Source organism: Leguminivora glycinivorella, chromosome Z (assembly GCF_023078275.1).
Source record: "Leguminivora glycinivorella isolate SPB_JAAS2020 chromosome Z, LegGlyc_1.1, whole genome shotgun sequence".
Taxonomy (NCBI): domain Eukaryota; kingdom Metazoa; phylum Arthropoda; class Insecta; order Lepidoptera; family Tortricidae; genus Leguminivora; species Leguminivora glycinivorella.
In genome coordinates, this window is record NC_062998.1 from 17809059 (window position 1) to 17835621 (window position 26563).

General features: G+C 37.0%; 1 protein-coding gene across 1 annotated transcript; it reads right to left on the reverse strand.

Moving 5' to 3' along the window:
- Nucleotides 1-1061: 1061 nt before the first annotated feature.
- LOC125240893 (ras-like GTP-binding protein RhoL) lies at nucleotides 1062-26384 on the reverse strand. Its single transcript, XM_048149047.1, has 5 exons — nucleotides 26001-26384; nucleotides 20000-20114; nucleotides 15394-15511; nucleotides 3956-4034; nucleotides 1062-2097 (listed from the first exon to the last, which is right to left on the reverse strand). The coding sequence occupies exons 1-5, from the start codon at nucleotides 26114-26116 to the stop codon at nucleotides 1974-1976; spliced, it is 552 nt and encodes a 183-aa protein (XP_048005004.1). The 5' UTR covers nucleotides 26117-26384; the 3' UTR covers nucleotides 1062-1973.
- Nucleotides 26385-26563: the final 179 nt, after the last annotated feature.

Here is a 26563-nt window from a genome sequence, read left to right on the forward strand (position 1 = left end):
CAGTAATAAATAGTTCACCAGATATGGTTATAAATTCTCCGAGAAAAATGTCAAGCTGACAAACTGTCAGTGTCTATGGCCAGCACAGATTCAAAATGGAATTTTTTTAAAGACTAAGACAAATCTCATAACTGCCGAAGTGTGTCGTACGCGCAGTCGAGCAACACGTTTTTATTTTTATAAAATGTATGGTGCTTCCAAAAAATCTGTAACTTTTTTCTGTAAATAGAAATGCTTATTCCTATCACCAGAAAAAATATCAGGCGATTTTAAAATTTTCAGACATCCCCCAATCCATGTATGTATTGGCGCGGGTTTATCGTCCCATAGAAAATTTGAATTTCGCGCGTTTTTATACTCTCATAATTTGCTTGACCGTCTATCTACCCAAATTCATTCAGGCAGGTTAGGTTATCTTCTTAGTAGTTTGTGGGTACTGCACTTACATTTACATACTCACATGAAATTCGACACGCGTATTGAGAATCTGTTATAGACCGACATGTCGGAAAACTGTGCAATTCTGACAATAATAATTAAATAACCTTTTTTGCGTCGATAAATATATATAATTTAATGTATGATAGGAAACTTGAACTAACTTGCGATATTGTCACGTCTGCTTTTGTTGCATTTTTTACTCTTTGGTTTCAACGAAACATGGCCGCCGCAACATGGCGCTTCGGCATGAGTTTATATTGATACATTTTTTAAAAAGTAAGCGTGTTTAAACAAAAATGCAGTAAACCTACGTATGAAAAGTCACTCCTTAGCTTTTGTTAGATTTTCCTGAGCAGTTTGTGCAGTACCTCACTACACATGACGGCATTATTTAGACGAAATATTTTTCATTGCGATACGTCAATCTACCACAGCCGTTCGGCACAGACTAAGCGCGTTTGTGCTGATCAGCTCTAAGTGTTGTTACACAAAATCAAGTTGAGGTGCCCTCTCTAGTTAACATAATTACTCAAAGTGGCGAATGTATCAATGAATTCATTCATTATTTCTCCATGTATTTATGCAGCTGATATTACGTTGTTATGAAAAAAAATTACATGTATATTGCGTAAAATCTATTTATAAGGCAGTACTTTACATGGTCAAATTATTTAATTATTAATAATACAAATGCTCTTCATTAAATAATACAAAATGTTGACATACTAGCAGCGTATCTAATCACATTAGCTGTAATGTGATAACTTATAATACTCGCAACTATTTTAATACTTTGGTTAGACCACCTTGACATAACGCTTTTAACATGTCAAAATGTAGTCGTAATTATTTTTGAGTAAAATATATAACAATATAATAATATGTAAGTAATTTTGGCATACTTCAAATAATTGACAGTTTAGCTACATAGCAGTTGAGTCGATGTCACAGTACGTAAAGATTTTTGACTCGTTCGGCTTCTGACACCACTGGCCAGCCTTACTATATAATAGTTAATAAGTCAATAACAGTATGTACGAATGTCCTACATGTTAAAAAGTACTGTGATGTGTAGGTGTGTGAATTGTTTAATAATGTCAAATCCAAGACATGGCTCGCATCCGGGAATCATGACGGCGATTCCCACGACCACACAATATTGTGTCTATTTACCTGTAACACACATTAATGCACGCTATGGGGAAACTGGAAATAAAAGCCCAGCGTTTCATTTACTATCTTTCACTTATCTATCCGTCGTTGCATACTTACAAACATATTCAATTATGTAGGATATCGAGCCCTGTCTAATATTTTAATGCCATAGGTGTCTAGTGTAAAATTGAGCCTCTTTAATACTGAAGACTTGGAATAATACTCTCAGTGCTTGAATAAACATGAACTGCTATTGTCTCTAGAGTCTAGTTTTGGTATTAGAATCTCTGTGAGAGACGGATCCGGATTTGTCGCCAGCGACTATTGCTGCGTACTGGAGCGAGTGAATGCTGGGCTGCAGGAGGAGCTGCGGGCGGTCAGAGGTAGTTGCAGGCTCGCGCACGCACGGGCTTCTTGCGCAGCGCCGCGCGCACCGCCTCCTCGAACACGAGATCCATGTTGACGCGCTCCAGTGCCGAACACTCCACTAGTTGGGCAGCCCTTTAACAAACAAACAAAATATCGGTGCACTTGACTTTGTTTCTAAAATGATAAAGTTATTGATATCCATGTAATAAAAGATGTGCTACGGTAAGTATTCAACGTAATAGAACAGTAGGTACAGTACAATGTTTACATGATTTCCCGGTAAGGGAGGAAACACATTCATTTCGCACCTGAGTCATTGAATCATCGTCCGGCATGATGACGTGCTATTAACCGCTGATGACAAAACTGTATTATAAAGCCATAGTCACGATGGTATTCTACAGCGTAGTCATTCTATGGCGTCTATACTACACTGCGGATTCTCGTGGCCCTTATTGAATAACCAATATAACCATGTATGTTGACTAAGTTTTCCTTATTTTGTAGCAGAAAAAGAAATAAATATGTATATTGAATGTTGAGCAAGTGACCAAAGTAATATTTTATGTAGGTAGTAGGTACATTATGATACAAGTGCGGAAAAATAAAACACGACCGAAGAGTGTTTTAAATCGACAGAGTTACGAATTTCCTTTTCACACCTGTATCGTACGACGTTTTTGGCGGCGGCGACGTACAGATGGCCCTCTGAAGTTTTAACCTGACAAGAAATGTACCACTTCTCTCACTAGTGCGTAAAAATCGGCCAAGAGCGTGTCGGGCCACGCTCAGTGTAGGGTTCCGTAGTTTTCCGTATTTTTATCAAAAACTACTGAACCTATCAAGTTCAAAACAATTTTCCTAGAAAGTACTTATAAAGTTCTACTTTTGTGATTTTTTTCATATTTTTTAAACATATGGTTCAAAAGTTAGAGGGGGGGACGCACTTTTTTTTCCTTTAGGAGCGATTATTTCCAAAAATATTAATATTATCAAAAAACGATCTTAGTAAACCCTTATTCATTTTTTAATACCTATCCAACGATATATCACACGTTGGAGTTGGAATAAAAAAAAATTCAGCCCCCACTTTACATGTAGGGGGGGGTGCCCTAATGAAACATTTTTTTCCACTTTTTATTTTTGCACTTTGTTGGCGTAATTGATATACATATTGGTACCAAATTTCAGCTTTCTAGTGCTAACGGTTACTGAGATTATCCGCGGACGGACGGACGGACGGGCGGACGGACGGACGGACGGACGGACAGACAGACATGGCGAAACTATAAGGGTTCCTAGTTGACTACGGAACCCTAAAAAACCACCATCTGTACTGAAAAGGTACATTACGCTACATTAATACACGACCGAAGGGAGTATCGTACGACGTTTTACAGTACATACGGCCATTAAATTTTTTGCATAGTTACGTAATGATTACCTAACTAGTGCGGTAATATATTATGTAAAACGTCTTATGATATACGTGCAAAGAGGGAATTCGTAACTCGTGCCGATTAAAATCACTCCTTTCAGTCTCGTTTTAATTTATTTCTTCCGCACTTGTAGGTCAACTAGGTCAGGAACAAATCAAATTATTTTATTAAATATTTTTATACACGCAAGAAAAAGCGGCCAATCGAAAAGGCGAAAGGTATCTATGTACGTTTATAATTGTATCGTAATATTTTTAAATTGAAGGAAATATTTAGTAATAATTTAAAACATAGACAAGAAAATATTCACAAATCACTATCCGTTAACTCTTACAAGGATATTTGAATATAAAAACACTGTATTGTACATATACATAAAAAGCGCGTAGCTAAAATATCAGTGGTAGGCGGGTTATCGTGGACGATAAGGATGATAGCTGGCTGCCGGCGCGAGCGCACGATACGACTTATCACTGTTCACTCACTATTGTTAAAATAATATCACGATTGCATATCAAACATAAAACAATGCAGTTTTTACATTCATTTACCTAATTTTCTTCTTTAATTTTTTTCCTTCCTGAGTAGTAATGACAGCCTTGTCTGTTCCTCGAAGGTCGATTTTGGTTGCTGAAAAGAGAAATTAAGGATTAAATTACATGATAACCAACGTAACTACAGAAACCATTGTTGCAATAAGGGTTCTAAAGAACCCAGTAATTTCTGGCCAGAACACTGGGGGGTTTATTCGACAAGCTTAAAAGACGTATTGTCTTGATTCTCCGTTGATATTGGATATATTCCAACTTGAATATGTACAATCACCATCTTCCGCTAGACTAAGAAAGGATAAAGTTCACCAGTTTTTTTGTATGTCGGTATCCTCTTTAAAAGGTTAGAATGAATACAGTCATAGTTATATTTCCTTGTTCCGTCCCTTTTGCAAATTTATTAATTCTTCCCGCTACAGTAGCATGATATTCGCATTGTTGTGACTTATGACGTCACTATTCACGCAAGTTTCCTGAATATTCTTCACTTTGCGTAATTGGTTTTACTTGTTTACAAGTTTTATGTCGGTATACTAACGGAGTAGGGCCAAAAGTAAACGTTAAATTATTTTTCAGTACATAGGAATGTTTTTTTTTTCGCATACGTTTGAAAAGTAATAGTAAGTAAGGTCAGTCGGGGTAACTACGGAGCAATTGTAACTAATCGAAATATCTTCCATATTTTACATCATTTACTGTAGTGCCATATATGTCCAGATAGCGTATAAGCTCTTTCATCATTTCACCGTTGATGGTGTTGATAAACCTAATGATCTCTGATCTAGACGACCGTGTAGTTTTCGACGAAATTGGTAGTATGCGCGTGAGAGACAGCCTTTCAAACATTCCATAAAAATATGGATTTAATGTGATTTAACATTTTTTTCTACAGTTAGTTGCATAATTACAAACTATTTTATGTTTGTATTGAAGGCTATGTTCCGGTCTTAAATGAAAGAACTTCTCCTTGCTCTTTGTTTTATTACAATGCCAATCTCATACTGAACAGTTTGGGTTACAATCACAGTCGATATTAACAATACAATACACAAATTCCTAAAATTATCACAGCTTGGTTATACGGTTGCTTTTTCTAGTTTTTCCATAATGCCGATTATATCTTTTTTTCACGGTGACATCTGTCAAGATTTATGCGGTTCCCGCCTAATGTTTTATTTTTTTAAAAGGGCCAATCTTATTCAGGCACGTTTATATCTACCGATAATTTGATAAAGGCCAGTATACATATAAAATCAATGAAAATTATGAACTCAATGTCGAAAGCTAACAACTCGGCCTTCCTGTGTAAGCGAGGCCCTTCGCTTAGGACCAGTTGCATCACCCGCAGACAACAGCTAGCAGGCACATCAACGTCTCGCAGCAGAAGTCTATGGACATTACCATACAAAAATATTACAAACGTTTAATTCGTTAACAGACGGATTGGTGCAACCGATCCCTAGGTTGTTGACATAACACAAACCTACTTCCTATGCCTACTAGTTTAGAGATCAACAGTGGTAATGATAACATATCATTGAACATTGCTTGTAATGATAACATAACTTCAATAAAAGTTACGAGTTTCAACAATAGAAAACTATTCAAAAACATAAATTAACAACAAATAAATCAAAAGCTGCATGTTTCAGACAATAATCATTCGTCTGATACAACGGTAATGGTAACATACCTAATCCTCCAGGTGTTGACATGCTTGTTAATGATAACACAACTACAATAAAATTTACGAGTTTTGACAATAGCAAACTTATCAATAACATCAATAATAACAATTAAAAAATCAAAGGCTCCATTTTTCAGACAATAATAATACGACTATACAACAGTAACAGGAAGAGTGCAATAAGTACATCGGCCATCCTCGTTGTTAAGCGAGTCCCTTCGCCTTGAGCATTTCTCAGTGTCACGACTGGAACTACGAGTATCAACTATCAATTAGATAATATGCTTAGAGATCAGCGATAAAAAAAACAATGAATTTGTACCTACTTATTAAATTTTGCACCTATAGGCATACCAACATTGTCATTCAATTTTACATTAACAAACAAAAATAGATCATAAGATATAACAAAACCGATAGTCGTATGGAATAATAATTTAATCCGAAACACAACAAGAAATTTAATCCAATAAACTTAACATGTATAGCGTAACTACTGTCATAGAGTATATAAAAAAAACATCTTTATTCAGTTGATTGGCCAAAAATCGAACAAAATGCTCAAATCACACATTTAACATCCATTATATTTCAAATAACGTTGCCAGTATCTGTTTTCCATACAGTCTTGTACAAACACACAAGAAATATAACTATCCGTGGGTCACAAACGACTTAATAATAAAAAAAAAACTTCTCGTCCAGTTAATTGAAATCGCTCAAAAACACCCGCATAGTAATGAGATATTGAAACTAATTATATCACAATCAAAATATTAATAATTTAAACAATCTCTATCACACGCACATCGCACAACGCGAATACTACGCTAAAACGTTACAAAGTAGTGGTTATCAACTAAACACTCTCTGGCAAATCGTAAACACCGTCACGACACGCGTCTCCAGCAAGCGACAATGCAATCTGGACTCGTTAAAAGATAGCCGGGACGAACAATACACATCGCGGAACCGGTTAGCTAAGATATCAATTTTTTTTTTTATCTGCTGCAAATACTGCAAATGCACCTATCGCTCGCCCGGAACTGACTAATGAAGTACCTCTTACACATTCGTGCACCTCAAGTCCCGTTTTCGTTTAGTTTATCGGTCTCGGTTTACCTTTGATGAGTTGTATAAAATCATATAGCGACAAATATTGTTACAAGAAAAACACCTGTGGTATATATGTATATGATACCTCAACTATGTTGCTAATGCTCAAAGTTGGACTACCTAGGCATAGTTCAGTTAACTAACATTTTTTTATTATCAAAGTAGGTATTTACCCACCATACTTAAAAATGTAACAGTCGTTCCCGTTTATAAAGGCAAAAGTCAGAAAGATGAGTTGAGGAACTGTACCTAGGCCAATAAGTATAATTCCCACTATGGCCAAAGTTTTAAAAGCGGGAGTGAGTAATCGGCCGCATAACTTTTTAGAAAAGTTTCAATTAATAGTTAATACACACAAAACAATTTGCCTATCGACGAAATCGCTCATGTGTCTCAATTATTAAAGAGAACCATTTACATGTAACCATTGTCGTTTGCGACATGACGAATGCTTTTGACCTTTGCGATCACAACGTCCTAATCAAAAAGTTTGAGCACCACGGTCCAGGTGCCTCTGTTTTAAAGTTCATGGCCGATTTCTTACAGGAAAGACAGCAATCCGTTGTAATAAATAGTGGTCCGGTAAAATCTGACTGTGGTTCTGTAGATATTGGGATCCCCTAGGGCTCGTCCATGGCCCAATCTATGCTTTCTAATACAAATGTATGTTTTTGCTGACGACATACTAACTGCTCCGAACAACGATAGCTTCAAGACGTCAATCACCCGTGACGTACATAAACTCCTAGTACATTGGTTTCGTTAATGGGCTCGTCCTTAAATGTATCAATAACTCAGGTTCTCCACTTTAACCTAGGAAGGAGACCGCCAGTAGTTACCATGAACAACACAATCCTTCCGCACGTCACCTCTGCCAAATTTTGAGCGTTACCCTCGACCAATTGCTAAAATGGGACACCCAAATTGAATTAGTATGCACGCACTAAGTTAGCAGGAATCTGTTTCGCACCCAAAATACTGTCCTTGTTCTTCCTCAAGCACAAACATATAATAATATAATATAAGCTTTTATTTTCTTGATAAATATTTACAGTTATGTTTTTTTTTTATCTTCTTCATCATCTTCATAAGGACCACCCTGAACGGTAAAGCCTCCTCCAATGCTTTCCAGCATTCTCTTCCTTTTGCTACTTCTGGCCAGCTGTAGCCTACTATTTTTTTTTATGCCGTCGCTCCATGTTATGAGTGGTTTTCCACTTCTTCTCTTTCCCTGGGTTAGCCACTCGCTTACCACATTTGGCCAGTGTCCGTCCTCGGTTCCTTGCGTGTCCGGCCTATCTCCATTTAAAGCGTAATACCTGCTTAACTGCTCATTTGCCCCGGTCCTCTTTCGAACGTTTATTTTTTTACTCCATCTTCCAGTCTCAGTCCTAGGTAGCCTCCTTGAACTCCTCCCTGACATGCTTTTATTCTCCTAAATGTTTCTCTCCTAGTGGGCCAGGTTTGGCATGCATATATAAGGCAGGGTAATAAATAGGCAAATTTCCATTGCTTTAGTCTTCATTTTTGTTTTGTAGACATTTTTACCTTTGAAATTTCCTTTAATGACCAATACTTGTTCCATGTTCGATTTACTCTTCTTTCAATTTCTTTTTCTAAGTCTTGTTTAAATGAAATTAAAGTGTCCTCAGGTAGATGTAGTCCTCTATGGTCCTCTACATACTCTAGGGGTGTCTAGGAGTCCAGCATAATTCTGCAGCAGCAGTACGAAGTAGTTATTTTGTCCTTTTCCATTCTGTGCCAAACTAGTCTAGAATTTCAGAGGCGTCGTCGCTGACCGGCATGGTGTCCTCGTGTTGCAGAAGCGAGCTATAAGAATAATAGCCAACTCGCCCTCCGGTTTGCCAGCTCGACAACTATTTATATATCATTATGAACCATGACATTACCATCGCAATATATTTTTAACATTTTAAAGCTCGTAAGAACCCACATTGACATATTTCCACACAGAGTCGTCAACTTGAGACGCTTAAGGAACAGGAATAGGGGCGTGGCAAAAACATCCAACTTCAGACTGACCAAATCTACCAAAAGGACATATTATACCGTTGGCCCAAAAATTTACAATTGGATCCCCGAACAAATAACTGCTTTATCCAATGAAAATGCATCACACAATAAATTGAAATACGGAACCCTACAAATGACTAATTGATCATGCCATGATATTAACGAATTGTTTGAAATGTAACTCAACATTGTCAGGGCGACAATCTAAATATGAAAATTGAATAGTATGATAGAGTTATCAACTTATCAAGATATTCGAATGCATCGCCATCTATTATTAAGGTTCCTTATAACACACAAAGCATGTGCACCCTTTTGACATGGAATGCCACATATTTATGACGGGACTTTTAATTAGGTTTATTTTTCACTCAGAATCCGAGCCTAATACAACCAAATTACAATCATCATGTGTAAAAGCCTCCAGGCGCGAACACCATCCAGAACATTAGCACATTAAAAGATCAAATGCAATTTTTCAACCTCTGTGTGATCTGTGTAAGAATGTCCTATAATATTTATTTATTTATTTATTATTATTCATCAACACCCATCTCTCCAAGAAATCACAGCCAATTAAATACAACTAACCATACGTAGAACGCCTTTCGCTAGTTTGCAGATGGTACAGCGACATCTAGCGAAATACTTACACCCAGCCAACCAGTTTGCAGTGGTAAATGGTAATAGTGACGTCTAGTAACAACTTGCACCACGGTATATATTTGTACGCGTCAGTTTTGCGTTCAATTGCCCTTCACGCCCTCTATCGTTCACTTTCCTAAACATATCCTAAGTACATTGGACTCAATATTTCCTTTGACTGAAATCACCGCGAGCACCGATTCTGACACCTTACAAATTTCACAAATACGTCCTATCACTAGTAGTTGTTTGAGTTTCATTCCTTTAATCAGTGTTTTTAATTCTATGGCAATAAATTTCAAGATATCCTATCTTTTTCACATGATGTTTTACTTTCCTTACTAAAATTTCATATATGAAAGAAGTTTATCATAGTCTTCTCGACAAGGAAAGGATTCTATAAATTTCTCTCTCCATCCCATGTAAATAAAAAGGTGGATAATCCTTGATAATAAGTCTTAGCTACCCTATAGGATAACTTATGTTTGTCTGAACTCTTGACCTTGTCAAGAATACTAAGGAATTGATTTAATATAACACTATACTTGATCCGCGACATCATTTCCTAAGTTGAGGTGATGAACTGCCACCAGACCCAGATGATGTTGAAAAATAGTCCCTCAACCTCCAGTGCTCACTTCTCCAACCTTCCTTATAAGAGTTGCTCCAAACAAAACCAAGAAACCACTCGTCCTAAAATCTTGAAACCATTTGTGTTCTCCGTCCTTGAACCCAAAGCAATCCTTAAATCATGGCCGTGTCCTCAACCTGCCTGATGTCTCAGCCTAACACCACAGCTAAGACCTACAGCATTAATCTGTGCCGGGTTCTCCATCCCTGAACCCAACACACTCCTTAAATCATGACCGTATCCTTGACCTCCCTGATGCCATAGCCTAACACCACAGCTAAGACAATCAGCATTAATTTGTGCCGGGTTCTCCATCCTTGAACCCAATGCACTTCTTAAATCATGACCGTATCCTTGACCTCCCTGATGTCTTAGCCTAAAGCCTCAGCTAAGACCATCATCAGCATTAATTTGTGCCGGGTTCTTCATCCTTGATTCATGGCCATATCATGGACCTCTCTGCTGTTTTATCCTAGTGCAGCAGCTAAGTTCATCAGCATTAATTGCTAGCTGTACTGATCCTCCTCCTCGATCAGTACCACCATCCAATCTGCAAATTATAATTATATGTTTGATAAGCTTTATTTTAAATTCCCCTTTTATTACCTCTTCCTCCTTCTTATTTATAGTACCTAAATATTCACTTCCTCCTTTAACCACATTACCTATGTAAAACAATTTTATGTAGAATTACAAGTACATTAGATGTGTAATATACAGGAAAACTTTTTCAATATGTTTTTGTACATGTAACAAAAAAACATGGATCACTAGTGTTGAGACAAACAACACATGTCACCGGCCACCTCCTTAGTCCAGAGCTGTCACTATTATGGTTTGTTTTTCTTTATTTATATACAGCACCCTGATCCTTAGCTTAACATCCTCATAATTTACCATCATTGATTTCTTGCTATACCTTGTAGTCATACTTTAAATGTAGTAGCTTAGACAGAAATCCAACACCAATGATTAAATAAACTGTCAATGTCAAAAGATTAATACATTCCTAGTCTGATACACAAAAACAACAATGTTGAACTTAATGTTAATTAAAGTTCATCCCCATCAACTTCATCCTGAATAGATGAGCTCCAAAAAGGCATGTGACTTTCAAGCAACTGGCATTTGAGCACACTAGACAAAAGTAAACGGTAAAAGAATTGAAAGCCAATAAAATGATTATGATGTCACTTGACTTCAAAGCACAAAATGAAATATTTACACTAAACTGAAATATGGCAGTGAAACTAGTTCTGAAATAATTATCATTACTGAATAAGTTAGACATCATTAGTATTTATTCCAAAAAGAAATTATCCCATGTGTTTATAAAACATTGTTCAGTTTATATTTCACTAGCTATTTCCTGTGGCTTCGCTCGCGTTAGAAAGAGACAAAAAGTAGCCTATGTCACCCTCCATCCCTCCAACCATCTTCACTTAAAAAAAACATGTCAATTTGTCGCTCCGTTTTGCCATGAAAGACAGACAAACAAACAGACACACACACTTTCCCATTTATAATATTAAGTATGGATGTTTGTTTCTTTGACCTGAAGTCTATGAAAGCAATAAAATATACTGATTACTGATGCTCATTCATTCCTGAATTAAAACAGGTCATTCAGAGAGTAATACTATTTGATGCAATCCTTTGCTATCTCAAGTAATTAGAATAAGTATTCTGCATAAACACGAAAACAACATTTTCCACTCATAAGTGTCTGTATCTCAATCCATAACTTAGCAAGTCCATTCCAAACAATCGGTATGACCCGATCACTTCCCATACTTGTTGATATTACCAGTTATATGACCACTAATATCATTTTATCATATAACTCGGTCTCCAATACTCAAAAATACAGATTAACTTGTTTACCTGCCGTTCATAAAGTTGTGGACGTGGTTTAGGCGACAGTAAGCCTTTGATCCCTCTTGCTGAACTGAAGGCTATGTTCCGGTCTTAAATGAAAGAACTTCTCCTTGCTCTTTGTTTTATTACAATGCCAATCTCATACTGAACAGTTTGGGTTACAATCACAGTCGATATTAACAATACAATACACAAATTCCTAAAATTATCACAGCTTGGTTATACGGTTGCTTTTTCTAGTTTTTCCATAATGCCGATTATATCTTTTTTTCACGGTGACATCTGTCAAGATTTATGCGGTTCCCGCCTAATGTTTTATTTTTTTAAAAGGGCCAATCTTATTCAGGCACGTTTATATCTACCGATAATTTGATAAAGGCCAGTATACATATAAAATCAATGAAAATTATGAACTCAATGTCGAAAGCTAACAGTATGTCCTTCAATCTTCTGATTTTCTTATTTAATAGTATTTAAGCGATAGTTTAAAAGGCCCCGCTCAAATTGCGATGGAGGCTAATTTCGACTATTTGGTAGTCTTTTTATTTATTTTATTTATTTATTTATTATTCAAATAAGTTACACAGCATAACAGTAAAACCAAAGCACTGTGAAACTAAAAAATAAAAACAATAGGTATAGCACATAAAACAGTAGGTAAACATCAGACAAAAAAAAAAAAAAAAAAAAAAAAAACAATATTCTATTTAGGCGACGACGTAACAGCGTGGCTCCGTTGCGTCGTCTGACAGTCTTAATTTCCCCGCCATATTTTATATGAAAATCAACAACACTAGATCGATTCGAGGTTTTGTATCGATATTAATACCTCATTTAGTGATATTGGCTCTGAGTAAGGCTATACTTTTATTTCATTGAACGTCATTGTGTATTATCGATTATTTTAGCATTTAGCCCCCTATTGTTCTGATTATGAACAGAGATGCGCGGGAACATGGTATGCACCTATAGACACTGTATCGACAGATTTCTAGTAGGCACGATTCCCATCACTACTTAGTATGAAGACCAGTTTTAATTACTCCGGTGACATCTTGTAAGTGTTTTTTTACACAAACGGACAGACCTACACAAAAATGAGTGTTTTATTTAGGTTCCTTACGCTTTGACAAACCACGTGATATCCGGTTTACCAGTGCAGGTTCACCATAACGAAACTTATTATCAATAGTTGGAATTCCCCCTCGACGGGATAATTATAACTATTTCTGCCATCTCATATAAAAATCGCATTTTAAAGTATACAGAATCTATATTTTTGGATGAGAGTCAGAAAAAATTAAACCTAGATAACTAATATACAGTATGAAGCCAATCAATTATCAGTAAAATTACCGTAGATGGTAGTTTTAGGCATATAAAGTTGTACTTTATATGTTAGTGGTCGCAGTTATCCCGCTTGACCTTACATTTCTTGTCAGGTCAAAACTTCAAAGGGCCATATGTACTGGAAAACGTCGTACGCGATACACGTGCGAAGAGGAAATTGGTAACTCGTGTTTATTTAAAACACGACCGAAGGGAGTGTATCGTTATGTACTATTCTATTATAATAAGTAGTTAGTCTTTAATGATATATTAAGTGGTGGCAACTGTTTTGGTTCATAAATTATGTATTTACTCTAGTTATAAGAAACATGTACCGTTTGTGCCCAAATAAACATTAAAACATAATGTATATTCTATTATACATATTCCTCAAAGAATAATCGGTACAAAGTACAAATGTATAATTGTATATACAGCAGGCAGCAAATGACTTTCTTCCTCATTAGTTATATTAATAATTAGGATAATTATGTAATTTAAAAATAAACTAGGATTACAATGTATTATTAATTATGCTCAGAAAATACTCATTCTAAAGGTAATCTTATTCATATAAAGTCATAATTTTCAGCACAGTTAGAACTACTATAATTAGCTATAATTTTTTCCTCACCTAATGCATTGTAAAATATAGTATGATAAACGTATAGAAAAGTAAACTTCTACATATTATAGTGTTTTAAATCGACAACAGTTGTACACTCGTTGGTAAAATTTTATTGATACCCGAGCAAGCGAAAGATTTCAATATTCGAAAAATGGAAATTTAAGTGTTGCGAGGGTTTCAAGGCCCGAAGATTTAACACATTTTGCCACCGAGTGAAAGACTAAGTCTTTCATCACACCAACACGAGCAAAATACTAACTGTAAAACATTAAACTAAATCAAATCGATCAATTTAATACACACTTAAATATAACTCAAAATTGTCATTTTAACATAATTTCTACCAGCCAGCTTAGGACTCTTTAATATATTTAGTTAAAAGTTGTATAAAATTACTTTTCCCCTCACTAGCTCGGAAACACGTGTTTTGTCCTTTAATACCAGCTGGTAAAAACGCATTTTATCCACTAGAGGACTGTAAAGTAATTTGACCTAATAAAGTCAAATTAACTTTTTTAAAATTGATTAAAGTAGGTGAATCTAGTAATAAAGATGATTTACCACCTATGGAACATGCCTACGGGAAGCAGTGATAAACGCATTTTTGCGTTGTAGTCCCTTCCGGCCTATAGTGAGCGGAAAAGTTTTGTGTTACACTCGGGTGAAATCCTCATTTTACGGCCTCTGATGTAATGTAAAATTGCAGTTTGTGGATAAAATTCGAAACTCGCTTCGCTCGTGGTTCAAATATCGAGAATCCTTTCACCAGCTTTTTTTCAATTCCACACTCGGCGTTAAAATTTTACTTTCGAGATTAGAAAATATTTTAACAATTAAAGCATCATTTTCGAGAAGTCTGACCATTAACCATTAGTAAAGTAAGCTTTGTTACAGCCTAATAGGGTATCTAAATAGGAACTTAGGGTGTAAACGTAAGTATCCATACATACTAATATTATAAATGAGAAAGTGTGTGTGTCTGTTTGTTTGTCCGTCTTTCACGGCAAAACGGAGCGACGAATTGACGAGATTTTTGAAGTGGAGATAGTTGAAGGGATGGAGAGTGACATAGGTTACTTTTTGTCTCTTTCTAACGCGAGCGAAGCCGCTGGAAAAATCTAGTAATATTATAAATGGGAAAGTTCGTGCGTTTCCAGGCTGACTGTAGAGGATTTAGTCAGCAAAAAAGGTAACACGGCATAGGCATCAGGCGTTAGGGAAGGGATGAGGAGGACTAGTGATCTTTAGCTATGAATCTATGAAACTGTGTTACACTGTGTACTTACAGGAAATTGTAGGTACTATTAAAAAAACATCCGTTTTCTTAAGCCATACCATCGGCAACACTGTTAGCTGGACATTTGTAATCCTTATTATAAGGACATAAAGTTACCGATGGTTAGTTAAGAGTGTGGCTGTTAGTACAACTGTAAGTAGTATGTTCAATTCGATTAATTATGTAGGTATTTTGTGATTATGCTTAGCCTTACCTACTAAAACTATAGGCACGGACTCGCTGAAGTGCTTGAGCTCCGGGTACCACTTGTGGATCACGTTCTCGTAGGACGATCGGCTACTGACAGAGTAGCACACTAGGAAGCAATGTGTCTGGAAAAAATACATTAAGTATGTGAATACGCGCCACCATACAATTGTATTAACGTATAAATGCCAATTTTAAGGGTCTTCTGTAAATATGTTTTTCTCAAACATGCAATGAAATATTGTCTTTACGTTCCTTAAAATGGGCTGGGAAGTATTGCTTTTTGGGCGCAACAACTCGAGAGGACTGTAAAGGGATTTCATATTATTTTTCCCCTCACTAGCTCGGAAACACGTGTTTTGTCCTTTAATACCAGCGGGTAAAAACGCATTTTATCCACTAGTGGGTAAAGTAATTTGACCTTGAATAAAGTCAAATTAACTGCTTTAAAGTTGATAAAAGTAGGTGAATCTAGTAATAAAGATGATTTACCACCTGTGGAACTACTGGAAGCAGTGATAAATGCATTTTTTGCGTTGTAGTTTCCTCGCTATAGTGAGGGGAAAAGTTTTGTGTTACACTCGGGTGCAAATGTATTTTACTTCTCGTGTGTTAAAATACAACTTTGCCCCCTTGTATAACAAATAACTATTTTAGGCCTAGGCCTGCAAAGTAACTTTTTTTTTATAAAATATTGTCCTTTAGAGCATTTTTTATTTTATTTCATTGTACGAGTATGTTTGAGAAAAGCACTATACATGCCTCGGCGTGAAAACGGATTCCCGGCCTCGTATCCCTATCCGGTATATACATATACCCACTTGGCCGGAAATCCTCATTTTCCCGGCCTCTGATGTAATGTACTATATTTTGTATACATACACAAGAACAAGTGCAGAAACATTTATAAAGACACAGTGTAACAATGATGAACCATGCTTTTTTAAAGATTTTTTTAGCTTTACTATGAAAATGGGTCCCAGTCTTTTTATTATCTTAGGCATTTAATAATTAATCTATGTAGATTGTAAATTGACTGTAAAAAACGGCAGGTGTTAGGTTACTGTGTTAGGTCACAATCACAAATTTCACAATCGTCCGTAAAATTAAATAATTCGCTATAGAGCTCGTTGGATAAACGCTAAATTCGCTGAGTAACTACACAAGTACACATGCAATATACGATGGGCCGTGCTAGTGTGCTGTGCTCTGACAAATTGTTTGACATGATGTCAACGGCCACTTTCTATCATCGTATCGTACCTACTGCTCGCCCTCGGCTGGGTGTTCGTCTTTTAGTTAAAGAGGAATTTCCTCCCGCAAATGCTCCGGCTGTGAAGCTCAATGCAAAGGTTTTCCCGAGGGTTTACAGTGTGGAGTTCTTCTAAATGTAGTTCTCAAGATATTTAGTAATAAAATAATATGACAGACAGACAGGCGGACAAAGTCGCACCAAAAGTGTTCCTGTACCCTAACTGGTACGGAACCCTAAAAAGGAGTGCATAGATTTCTAAAGGGTCGGCAACGCGCAAGTACCTAACACCTCTGGATTTGGCGTCCATAGACTATATAGTGACTGGCAGTAGCAGGTATTAGCAGTAGGCAAGTTTCCTCATGGTGTCTTCTTTTATCGGAAAGCTAGTAGTAAATATCAAATCACATTTCTTAGATCAGTTCCAAAAAATTTTTCCCCTCACTAGCTCGGAAACACGTGCTTTGTCCTTTAATACCAGCGGGTAAAAACGCATTTTATCCACTAGTGGGTAAAGTAATTTGACCTTGAATAAAGTCAAATTAACTGCTTTAACGTTGATAAAAGTAGGTGAATCTAGTAAGAAAGATGATTTACCATTACCACCTGTGGAACTACTGGAAGCTGTGATAAACGCATTTTTTGCGTTGTAGTTTCCTCGCTATAGTGAGGGGAAAAGTTTTGTGTTACACTCGGGTGCAAATGTATTTTACTTCTCGTGTGTTATAAAACTCGCAAGTTCAGGATTCTATTCTCGAACCACTCGCTTCGCTCGTGGTTCAACTATAGAATCCTTTCACTTGCTCGTTTTTCAATTCCACACTCGGCGTTAAAATACAACTTTGCCCCCTTGTATAACAAATAACTATTTTTTTTCAAGCCTGCATTAGTGTCCCACTGCTGTGCAAAGGCCTCCCCTCTTTTCCTCCACTCGACCCCACTCGCATTTCCCCACCAGTTGGGATAAAAACTTTCCATGATTGACGAGTCAAAAAAAATATTGAAAAACATATATATAACTGCAGAGCATAACAGTATTTTTAACCGTCGCCTCATATCTCTCAAGAAGGACGGTTATCAAGTCGTCTGTATGTTTTTTTTTTTTTTTAATGTTTGTTCCTCGATATCTCCGTCGTTACTGGACCGATTTTGAATTTTTTTTTTATTGAATGTATATGCATACAGATTGGTCCCATTTTTCTCAGAACCCAGTTCTGATGATGGGATCCTGGAGAAATCGAGGGAACTCCTCGAATCTGAAAGGCATACATGTGGTGATTTTTGTGTTTTTAAAGGAACAGCATGCATTTAGGTACGGAACAGTGACATTTGGTGCAGTGGAACTGCTGATGATGGCCAGAACGGAACTCTTCAAATCTGAACGGTACGCTTATAGTGACTTTGGTATTTTTATAAGAACAGCATGCACTTTCGTCCAGAACAGTGACATTTGGTGCAGTGGAACTGCTGATGATGGCCAGAACCAAACTCCTCAAATCTGAACGGCACGCTTATAGTGACTTTGGTATTTTTATAAGAACAGCATGCACTTTCGTCCAGAACAGTGACATTTGGTGCAGTGGAATTGCTGATGATGATCAGAACCGAACTCCTCAAATCTGAACGGCACGCTTATAGTGACTTTGCCATTTTTATAAGAACAGCATGCGCTTACGTCTAGAACAGTGACATTTGGTACAGTGGAACTGCTGATGATGGTCAGAACCGAACTCCTCAAATCTGAACGGCACGCTTATAGTGACTTTGGTATTTTTATAAGAACAGCATGCACTTACGTCCAGAACAGTGACATTTGGTGCAGTGGAACTGCTGATGACAGTCAGAACCGAACTCCTCAAATCTGAACGGCACACTCATAGTGACTTTGGTATTTTTGTAAGAAAAGCATGCATTTAAGTTCAGAACAGTGACATTTATTTAGTTATGTTTATTAAGCATATTGAGTTTCCAAGTCAAAGTCTGTCAAGCTTCGATTTCTTATAATATAATCGGATTCATGAGGAATTGAGGAAACTCCTCAAACCTTAACGTTATACGTATATTCATTTGTGTTGCCATCTAATAATTAAATCATTAAAAGCAGTTTTAAAAAATACTTACACATTTCTACCTAATCCAACATTCGCAAGTAGCTTTCACCAGAACCCGAAAGGCGACGGTTTTTTTTTTCTTAAAAATTATTTCTAGACAAGACCACAAGAACGAGATACTACTAATATTTAATATAATACATTTGTAAATAAATGTACCTAAAGAGCATTCGCGTAGCTTTATCTTTAGAACTACAACTACATACATAAATAAGATTAGAAAGATGTTAGTTTTGAACAACTTACACAAACACTATCACAATCACAGAGGTAGAGAGGTGAAGCAAAAGCAGAAGCATGTTTACGAGCGGCTGTATGCTCTAAAGGCAGAAGTACAAAGGTATAATGACGTATTCGCACCCCCTACTTAAGTTACCTAGAAAGTAAAATGTATAGACTTATGTGGGTGCTTCAGTGTATAAACTTTTAAATTACCTAAATAAACTAAACTTCGCTCGCGTGAAATTCGAAAATTACAAATTTTCATCCCCATTTTAGAAAAGTGTGGGGGGTTAGAAAGAGTCAGAAAGTATGTCACTCTGGATCCCTTCAACTATCTCCACTAAAAAAAATCACGTCAATTCGTCGCTCCGTTTGGCCGTGAAAAACGGAGCAACAAACAGACGCACACTTCCCATTTATAGGTACTATTAAATTGTAGTAAGTATGGATACGTCACGATGGTGAAAACATCTCTTCTCTAACACGAAAGGGCGTTGGGGCCTTCATAAACACCTTTTAACGCAATGGAGCCGATTTCAACGCAAATGGATGCAGATTTACATATTTACGATATAGGTATATAGATAATTATGGAAAAAGTTTCAGTAGGTATAAAGAGAGAGGTGCGAAAATCCAATATTGGTCTGAACACTGTTCACGATCGCAAAAGTTTTATATAAGTACTAGCCGTAACTTATCCAACCCCGACATTGGCAGATTCATCAACATGGATGGAGCCATAACGAGAAAACATTTTCTTTCCCAGCGCGGAAACCATTAGGGTATTCCGGATCTTTGGGAGGAGTACGCGGAGCCGAAACCAATACGTAGAGAGCCTTTTGTTTGACACTTTAATTTCCTTATTATTACTTCGTAATAAGTATAATAACAGGCCACTAAAAATACTGCGAAGTGGGTGAGTCCCTTGGTGCGCCATGGTTTGTGCGCATATATGTTTTTAGCTCGGCATGTATGAAAGGGCCTTATTTTTGAAAGTTTTGCTTAGGACTTAGGAGTAGGTAACTTACATTGCTGTAAGACAAAGGTCTCAGCCTTTCGTAATCTTCCTGTCCGGCCGTATCCCAGAGTGCCATTTCCACCTCCTCGCCGTCCACGACTTTGCGGTCCACGTAGTTGTCAAATCTGCAATGTGATTTAAATGTTTATATACTTTATATTAATACATTTTCCTGAACTAAGTGAAATCAATATTGTTCATGTAAATAAAGGTTTTAAATTTAAAAAAAAAGTGAAATATATCTTTCCGGAAAATATCTACCACACAAATACGACTACTGGACCCTTTGTACGATATTCGATGCTGACATATCTCTTAACACCCTGTAACGTAACCGAGAGAAATGATCGATATGGGTGTGTCTTGAACTCGCACGTCTATGGGATCGATAGGCCTTGTGTTCATGCCTCACCCAATGCAAAAATTGCTATTAAGTTAGGCTTAGCTTAATAGCATCGACGGCTTACGTTTGCTTGTTAAAAATTTATGGCGCACAAAGTTGTTTTTGATATTTAATATCTTTAGAACTGACATTTATCTAGACTTTAGACTACAAAATTATGTCCAGATGAGGTGAAGACGCGTGGGACACTTAGCCAAGAATGAATTGCAAGGAAATTCGTGTAGGTGTACAAGTGTCCAGTTTCTAAAGGAGGAAGCGACCACCGGCCACAATACAACAATACGACGACGTGATCGCACATTTGACTTTATAAATAGTGCAGCCTAAATTGTCTTCGCAATGTGTGCGTACCTATTCTAAATGCTTATGAAGAGCATCAGTAGGTATGTCATTGTTAATCTTCATTCACATAGGAACCAAAAGGGTCAGATAAATGTTGCTTTTTTTTTTAGCAGCGCTATAGACATATTCATATTTATTCATTTATTGGATTATTGCCATTATTGGTCATTAAAGATAGTCTCTTTAATTTATGTCAATTCATACATATTTATAGCATAATACAAAGGCATAATATTTAACATAAATAACCATTTAAATGAAATAAAATAAAAATTAAATTAACCTAAATAAAAATAAAGTTAAACTAAAGTAAATCTAAAAACGGCCCCTGTGGCATAGTACCGAAGACGCTGGCAGCATTTCCTCGCTGGATTGACAAGCTAATACGCTGAGCATTAGCTCTTCGGTCGTCCTAAGTTATAAGTTAGTTGACCAAATTTAATATACCTAGTTGTAGTAAAAAATCATACCACTTCGTACTTCGCACCCAACTTAGAACTGGCTTTCGGTGAAAACTACCGCTCATCCTTTTGATTTCAAACTTAATCAGCCCAATGATACGAACTCGTAAACGGATGTTTACAACAACAAAAATAAAAGAATGGCATGATGAATATTACTTATTGTTCACAGCTCGATTAACTCGTGTATATTAAAGCTGGCACATAATCGGTATATTCAAGGTAAATATGTAATAACAATACGTTCACCCAATTTCATTTAATTTTTTTTATTTAATACATAATTTTTAAGAAAAAAAAACCGTCGCCTTTCGGGTTCTGGTGAAAGCTACTTGCGAATGTTGGATTATGTAGAAATGTGTAAGTATTTTTTAAAACTGCTTTTAATGCTTTAATTATTAGATGGCAACACAAATGAATATACGTATAACGTTAAGGTTTGAGGAGTTTCCTCAATTCCTCATGAATCCGATTATATTATAAGAAATCGAAGCTTGACAAACTTTGACTTCAAAACTCAATATGCTTAACAAACATAACTAAATAAATGTCACTGTTCTGAACTTAAATGCATGCTTTTCTTACAAAAATACCAAAGTCACTATGAGTGTGCCGTTCAGGTTTGAGGAGTTTGGTTCTGACTATCATCAGCAGTTCCACTGCACCAAATGTCACTGTTCTGGACGTAAGTGCATGCTGTTCTTATAAAAATACCAAAGTCACTATAAGCGTGCCGTTCAGATTTGAGGAGTTCGGTTCTGACCATCATCAGCAGTTCCACTGTACCAAATGTCACTGTTCTAGACGTAAGTGCATGCTGTTCTTATAAAAATGGCCAAGTCACTATAAGCGTGCCGTTCAGATTTGAGGAGTTTGGTTCTGACCATCATCAGCAGTTCCACTGCACCAAATGTCACTGTTCTGGACGAAAGTGCATGCTGTTCTTATAAAAATACCAAAGTCACTATAAGCGTGCCGTTCAGATTTGAGGAGTTCGGTTCTGACCATCATCAGAAATTCCACTGCACCAAATGTCACTGTTCTGGACGAAAGTGCATGCTGTTCGTATAAAAATACCAAAGTCACTATAAGCGTGCCGTTCAGATTTGAAGAGTTCCGTTCTGGCCATCATCAGCAGTTCCACTGCACCAAATGTCACTGTTCCGTACCTAAATGCGTGCTGTTCCTTTAAAAACACAAAAATCACCATATGTATGCCTTTCAGATTTGAGGAGTTCCCTCGCTTTCTCCAGGATCCCATCATCAGAACTGGGTTCTGAGAAAAATGGGACCAATCTGTATGCATATACATTCAATCAAAAAAAAATTTCAGAATCGGTCCAGTAACGACGGAGATATCGAGGAACAAACATAAAAAAAAAAAAAAAAAACATACAGACGACTTAATAACCGTCCTTCTTGAGATCCATAGTTTTTTTATTTCATGTCATGTATAACTATCGCGGTAACCGAAGACAATATTAATAACATTAAGACTAAAATTAAACCTATAAATAAAACTAAATAACAAACTACATATAAAAATAAAAACCGACCAAGTGAGAGTCGGACTCGCCCACCGAGGGTTCCGTACAAACTTTCCACAGTTGAATCATCAAATGTTATTCGTATAACTCTACTAAATTCCTAAAGACTCAATTTCCCACACACGTAATATTTAATATAAGTACAATTTTATTATTAGACAAAGTCCAAAGGAAATCAAGACAATTCGACTTCAATAGTTTACGACATGTCGTAAGGACGCTCCTGACCCGACCCCATTACATCAGGAAAAACGCGATGTAGGAAATGAGCGTTCAACCACGTTCAACGTACAACGTACCTACATCGGCAAATTTACTTATGTGCGCGAGTTTAAAGTATGGAAGATGATTTGGGATAATTATTTATTGCGTGAACTGATTTTAACCATTTTTCCTTTACTTTAAAGCAGGTATTTTCATTGCTTTTCTGTAAAAATTACAGGTGACCCTGCCTGCCAAGCCGCGGTCCCGGGTTCGAATCCCGGTAAAGGCATGGATGTTTCCTATGTATAAGTCATCATCCTCCTTGCGTTATCCCGGCATTTGCCACGGCTCATGGGAGCCTGGGGTCCGCTTTGACAACTAATCCCAAGATTTGGCGTAGGCACTAGTTTTTACAAAAGCGACTGCCATCTGACCTTCCAACCCGAAGGGTAAACTAGACTTTATTGGAATTAGTCCGGTTTCCTCACGATGTTTTCCTTCACCGAAAAGCGACTGGCAAATATCAAATGACATTTCGCCACATAAATTCCGAAAAATTCATTGGTGCCAGCCGGGGTTCGAACCAGCGAACTCCGGAACGAAAGTCGCACGTAGGTTACATACCGCTAGGCTACCAGCGCCTGTTTTTGTATTATTTGTATATCGTTATCTGAGTACCCACAACACAAACCTTCTTGAGTTTCCGTGGGACTCAGTCAATCTGTGTAAGGGACCGGCCACATCAGAGCGTCGCGTGTCTCGGGGCGTTTTTTGAATTACACTCAGGTGGCGTGGCGCGGACGTCCGTTGCGCGCCCCGAGACACGCGACGTTTAAGTGGGAACGCTGGCTAAGAATGTCCTATAATATTTATTAATTTATTTATGAGGGATTTATTTATTTATTTATTGAATATATCGGAGCGGCCAGGGCTATCTCAAATATCTGAACACGCCTTTATTTCCAAGTTGGAGCGTTATCCGATCCGATATCGGATGTCGGACCGATATCCCATACATTACAGGCGCCATCTTGGATTTTTTTCCATTGAAATCCTTCCGACATCCGATATCGGATCGGATAATGTGAAAACGCACTTAGAGTGCGTGTTCAGATATTTTTGAGTACCTCGACCGCTACGATATATCTGATGGCGACTGTATAATACGTAACGTCACTACTTTCAAGAAATCTCGTAGCTCACACTGCTACCTAACGTTGAAACGCAGTAAGTACCTAACTTTACATATGTATATAGGTACATCGCATACATAGTTACTAAGTATCTACATTAAAATTGTCTTTTCATTGACAGAAGATTTTAAGTTTTTTTTAAAGTAGTATACGATACGACATGTATAAAGCTGCATGACGTCACTGATACGAGGTGATTGGATGAAGTGATTCATTTTATCAATATTTATTTAATAGTTAGCAAGTGTATTTTACAAGATGACTCAATAGCTGATGATTTCCAACAAATTTAAGTAAGTATTATGATCGGATCTGACAGCCTACTAGGTAGGCAGTTAGGCACATAATACAAAAATATGATAAAAAATAGATTCAAAAATAACGGATTTTATCGTATTACTTGTTCATTCGTATCTAGGATCATGAATAGGAAATTAGCAACGGTCATGGTTCTGGGACGTAATTCTTAGGACTACGGGAAGGGTTATTAATTACTTATACTATATGTTATCCCTTTCTACAATTAAATGAGGATCCAGCTTACTATGTATGTCCATTGTACCTTCAAATCTAGTAGTCAATGCATTACTTTCCATTATGACGCGTGAACTCGTGAAGTATGACGGGACTGATAAAGCCCATACAAAAAAGCGTACCCCTGAAATGTATGGGCTTTTTAGGCTTAAAACTAGATGGCGCTGTTTCGCAGCCTGGAAGTGGCCAAAATCATATTTTCCCCAAATATTTTTGCATGTTTTTAGTTTTTATAAGATGACATATTTCTTTATTTTATATCATGATGTCATGTCAATACACGTTTTGAAAAAAATGGGTGGCGCTAAAAAATGGAGGTACGATTCTTAGTATGAAGATTGTAAATCCTATATAAATAATCCTTGATACCAAATTGATACTAACTAAAAAAACTATTTGGTTGTTATTAATGAACAAAGACAATACTTACTTACTTGTAAACATAAACCAATTGAGAACTATACGCATACAGGAAAATTTATTTATTATACACAAATATGCAATTATAACGATGATAACTCGTCCTGTTGGGTATACCCGACTCGACGAATTCCCTAATTTATAGTTTATTTAATACGTCGTCGGTCTACACCTAATTACGATCGTTTATTAGGTAAATACTTGCCACAGCGTTAATCGTCTGTCTTGTTACGACTATTAGTGACCAGTGTGACCACCGAATTACTAATGGCAACAAAAACATTATTATTCTTTATTGACATAATACAAGGCATGATGTATATTTCTTTGATGCTGGTATATACCTACGTGACTATATAAGTATTTATGTAGGTACATGTACATGATTATGATTAAATAATCACCTGTTTAATGGTGACAACTAGTATAGAGTCAAGTACGTACTTATTATATTTAAGTAAAAATGGAAAATTACACGCTTACAGCGGCACCGCACCCTCAGGAATTTGTTCATTGCTAACTAACCGTTTGAGCTACGAAAACCCTGCTTCATCCAAGCCTTACCCTACGCTGCGCTGAACCAAGTATTAGGTACCTGCACAATGCAACTGTACAGGTATCTAAGAATCTTATTTACAAATACGCTCATCAAATAGCGGCTAACGTTAAAGCATAATATTGTAGAATCAACATTTTGTTATGCTGACTTTACCTGCTTATAGTGGACACTCGCACAGTTACAAGTAGCGGCTACTGTAACACCGTAACAACTTGCTAATTTGCTGGCTCGACCTCTCGTCGCTGCTAGTCACTTACCCAACTGATGACTTGGAGTCGCTGCTGCAAAGATCGTTCACCCATGACTTATCGGAGATTATTGCGGAATAGGTAATAAAAAGGTACTTACACTGTAGGCACATATTCTTCTGGGAACTCGTTTTTTGTATAGACATACAGCAAGCAGGTTTTGCCGACCATACCGTCACCCACGACAGTTATCTTCAGCCTTTTCGTCGTCCCCATAGTGCGTGTCGCGACATTCGACAATTTCCAGCACAATAACGCTGATGATACCACCGACAATGTACTATGTTGCCTTCAAACTTAATTACACATCAGCCAGCATTTCCATGAACTGTCCGCCAGCGAGCCGTATCGGACTTGAATGTTTCTTATCATACAATGATGTAACAATCTTATCAATCTTGTAAAAGCACTAGCGATAAGGCCGTATTATTTTAACAAATTGAGGCGCGCGCGCAGTTTCGCGGTCGAACATAGAGTGATTTGGCGAGCCGCAGAGGCAGCAGAGCTCAGCGCCTGCGCGACTGTACGGACGCAAATTTCCGCCTAGCCGCCGCACTCGACATGCTTTATTCATTCTACAAGCGTATCGCGACATGCCTACTAATAAACCAACGTCATTACACATCGGTTGCTATTGTTCGAGCCTCCATTTTAATTATTGTA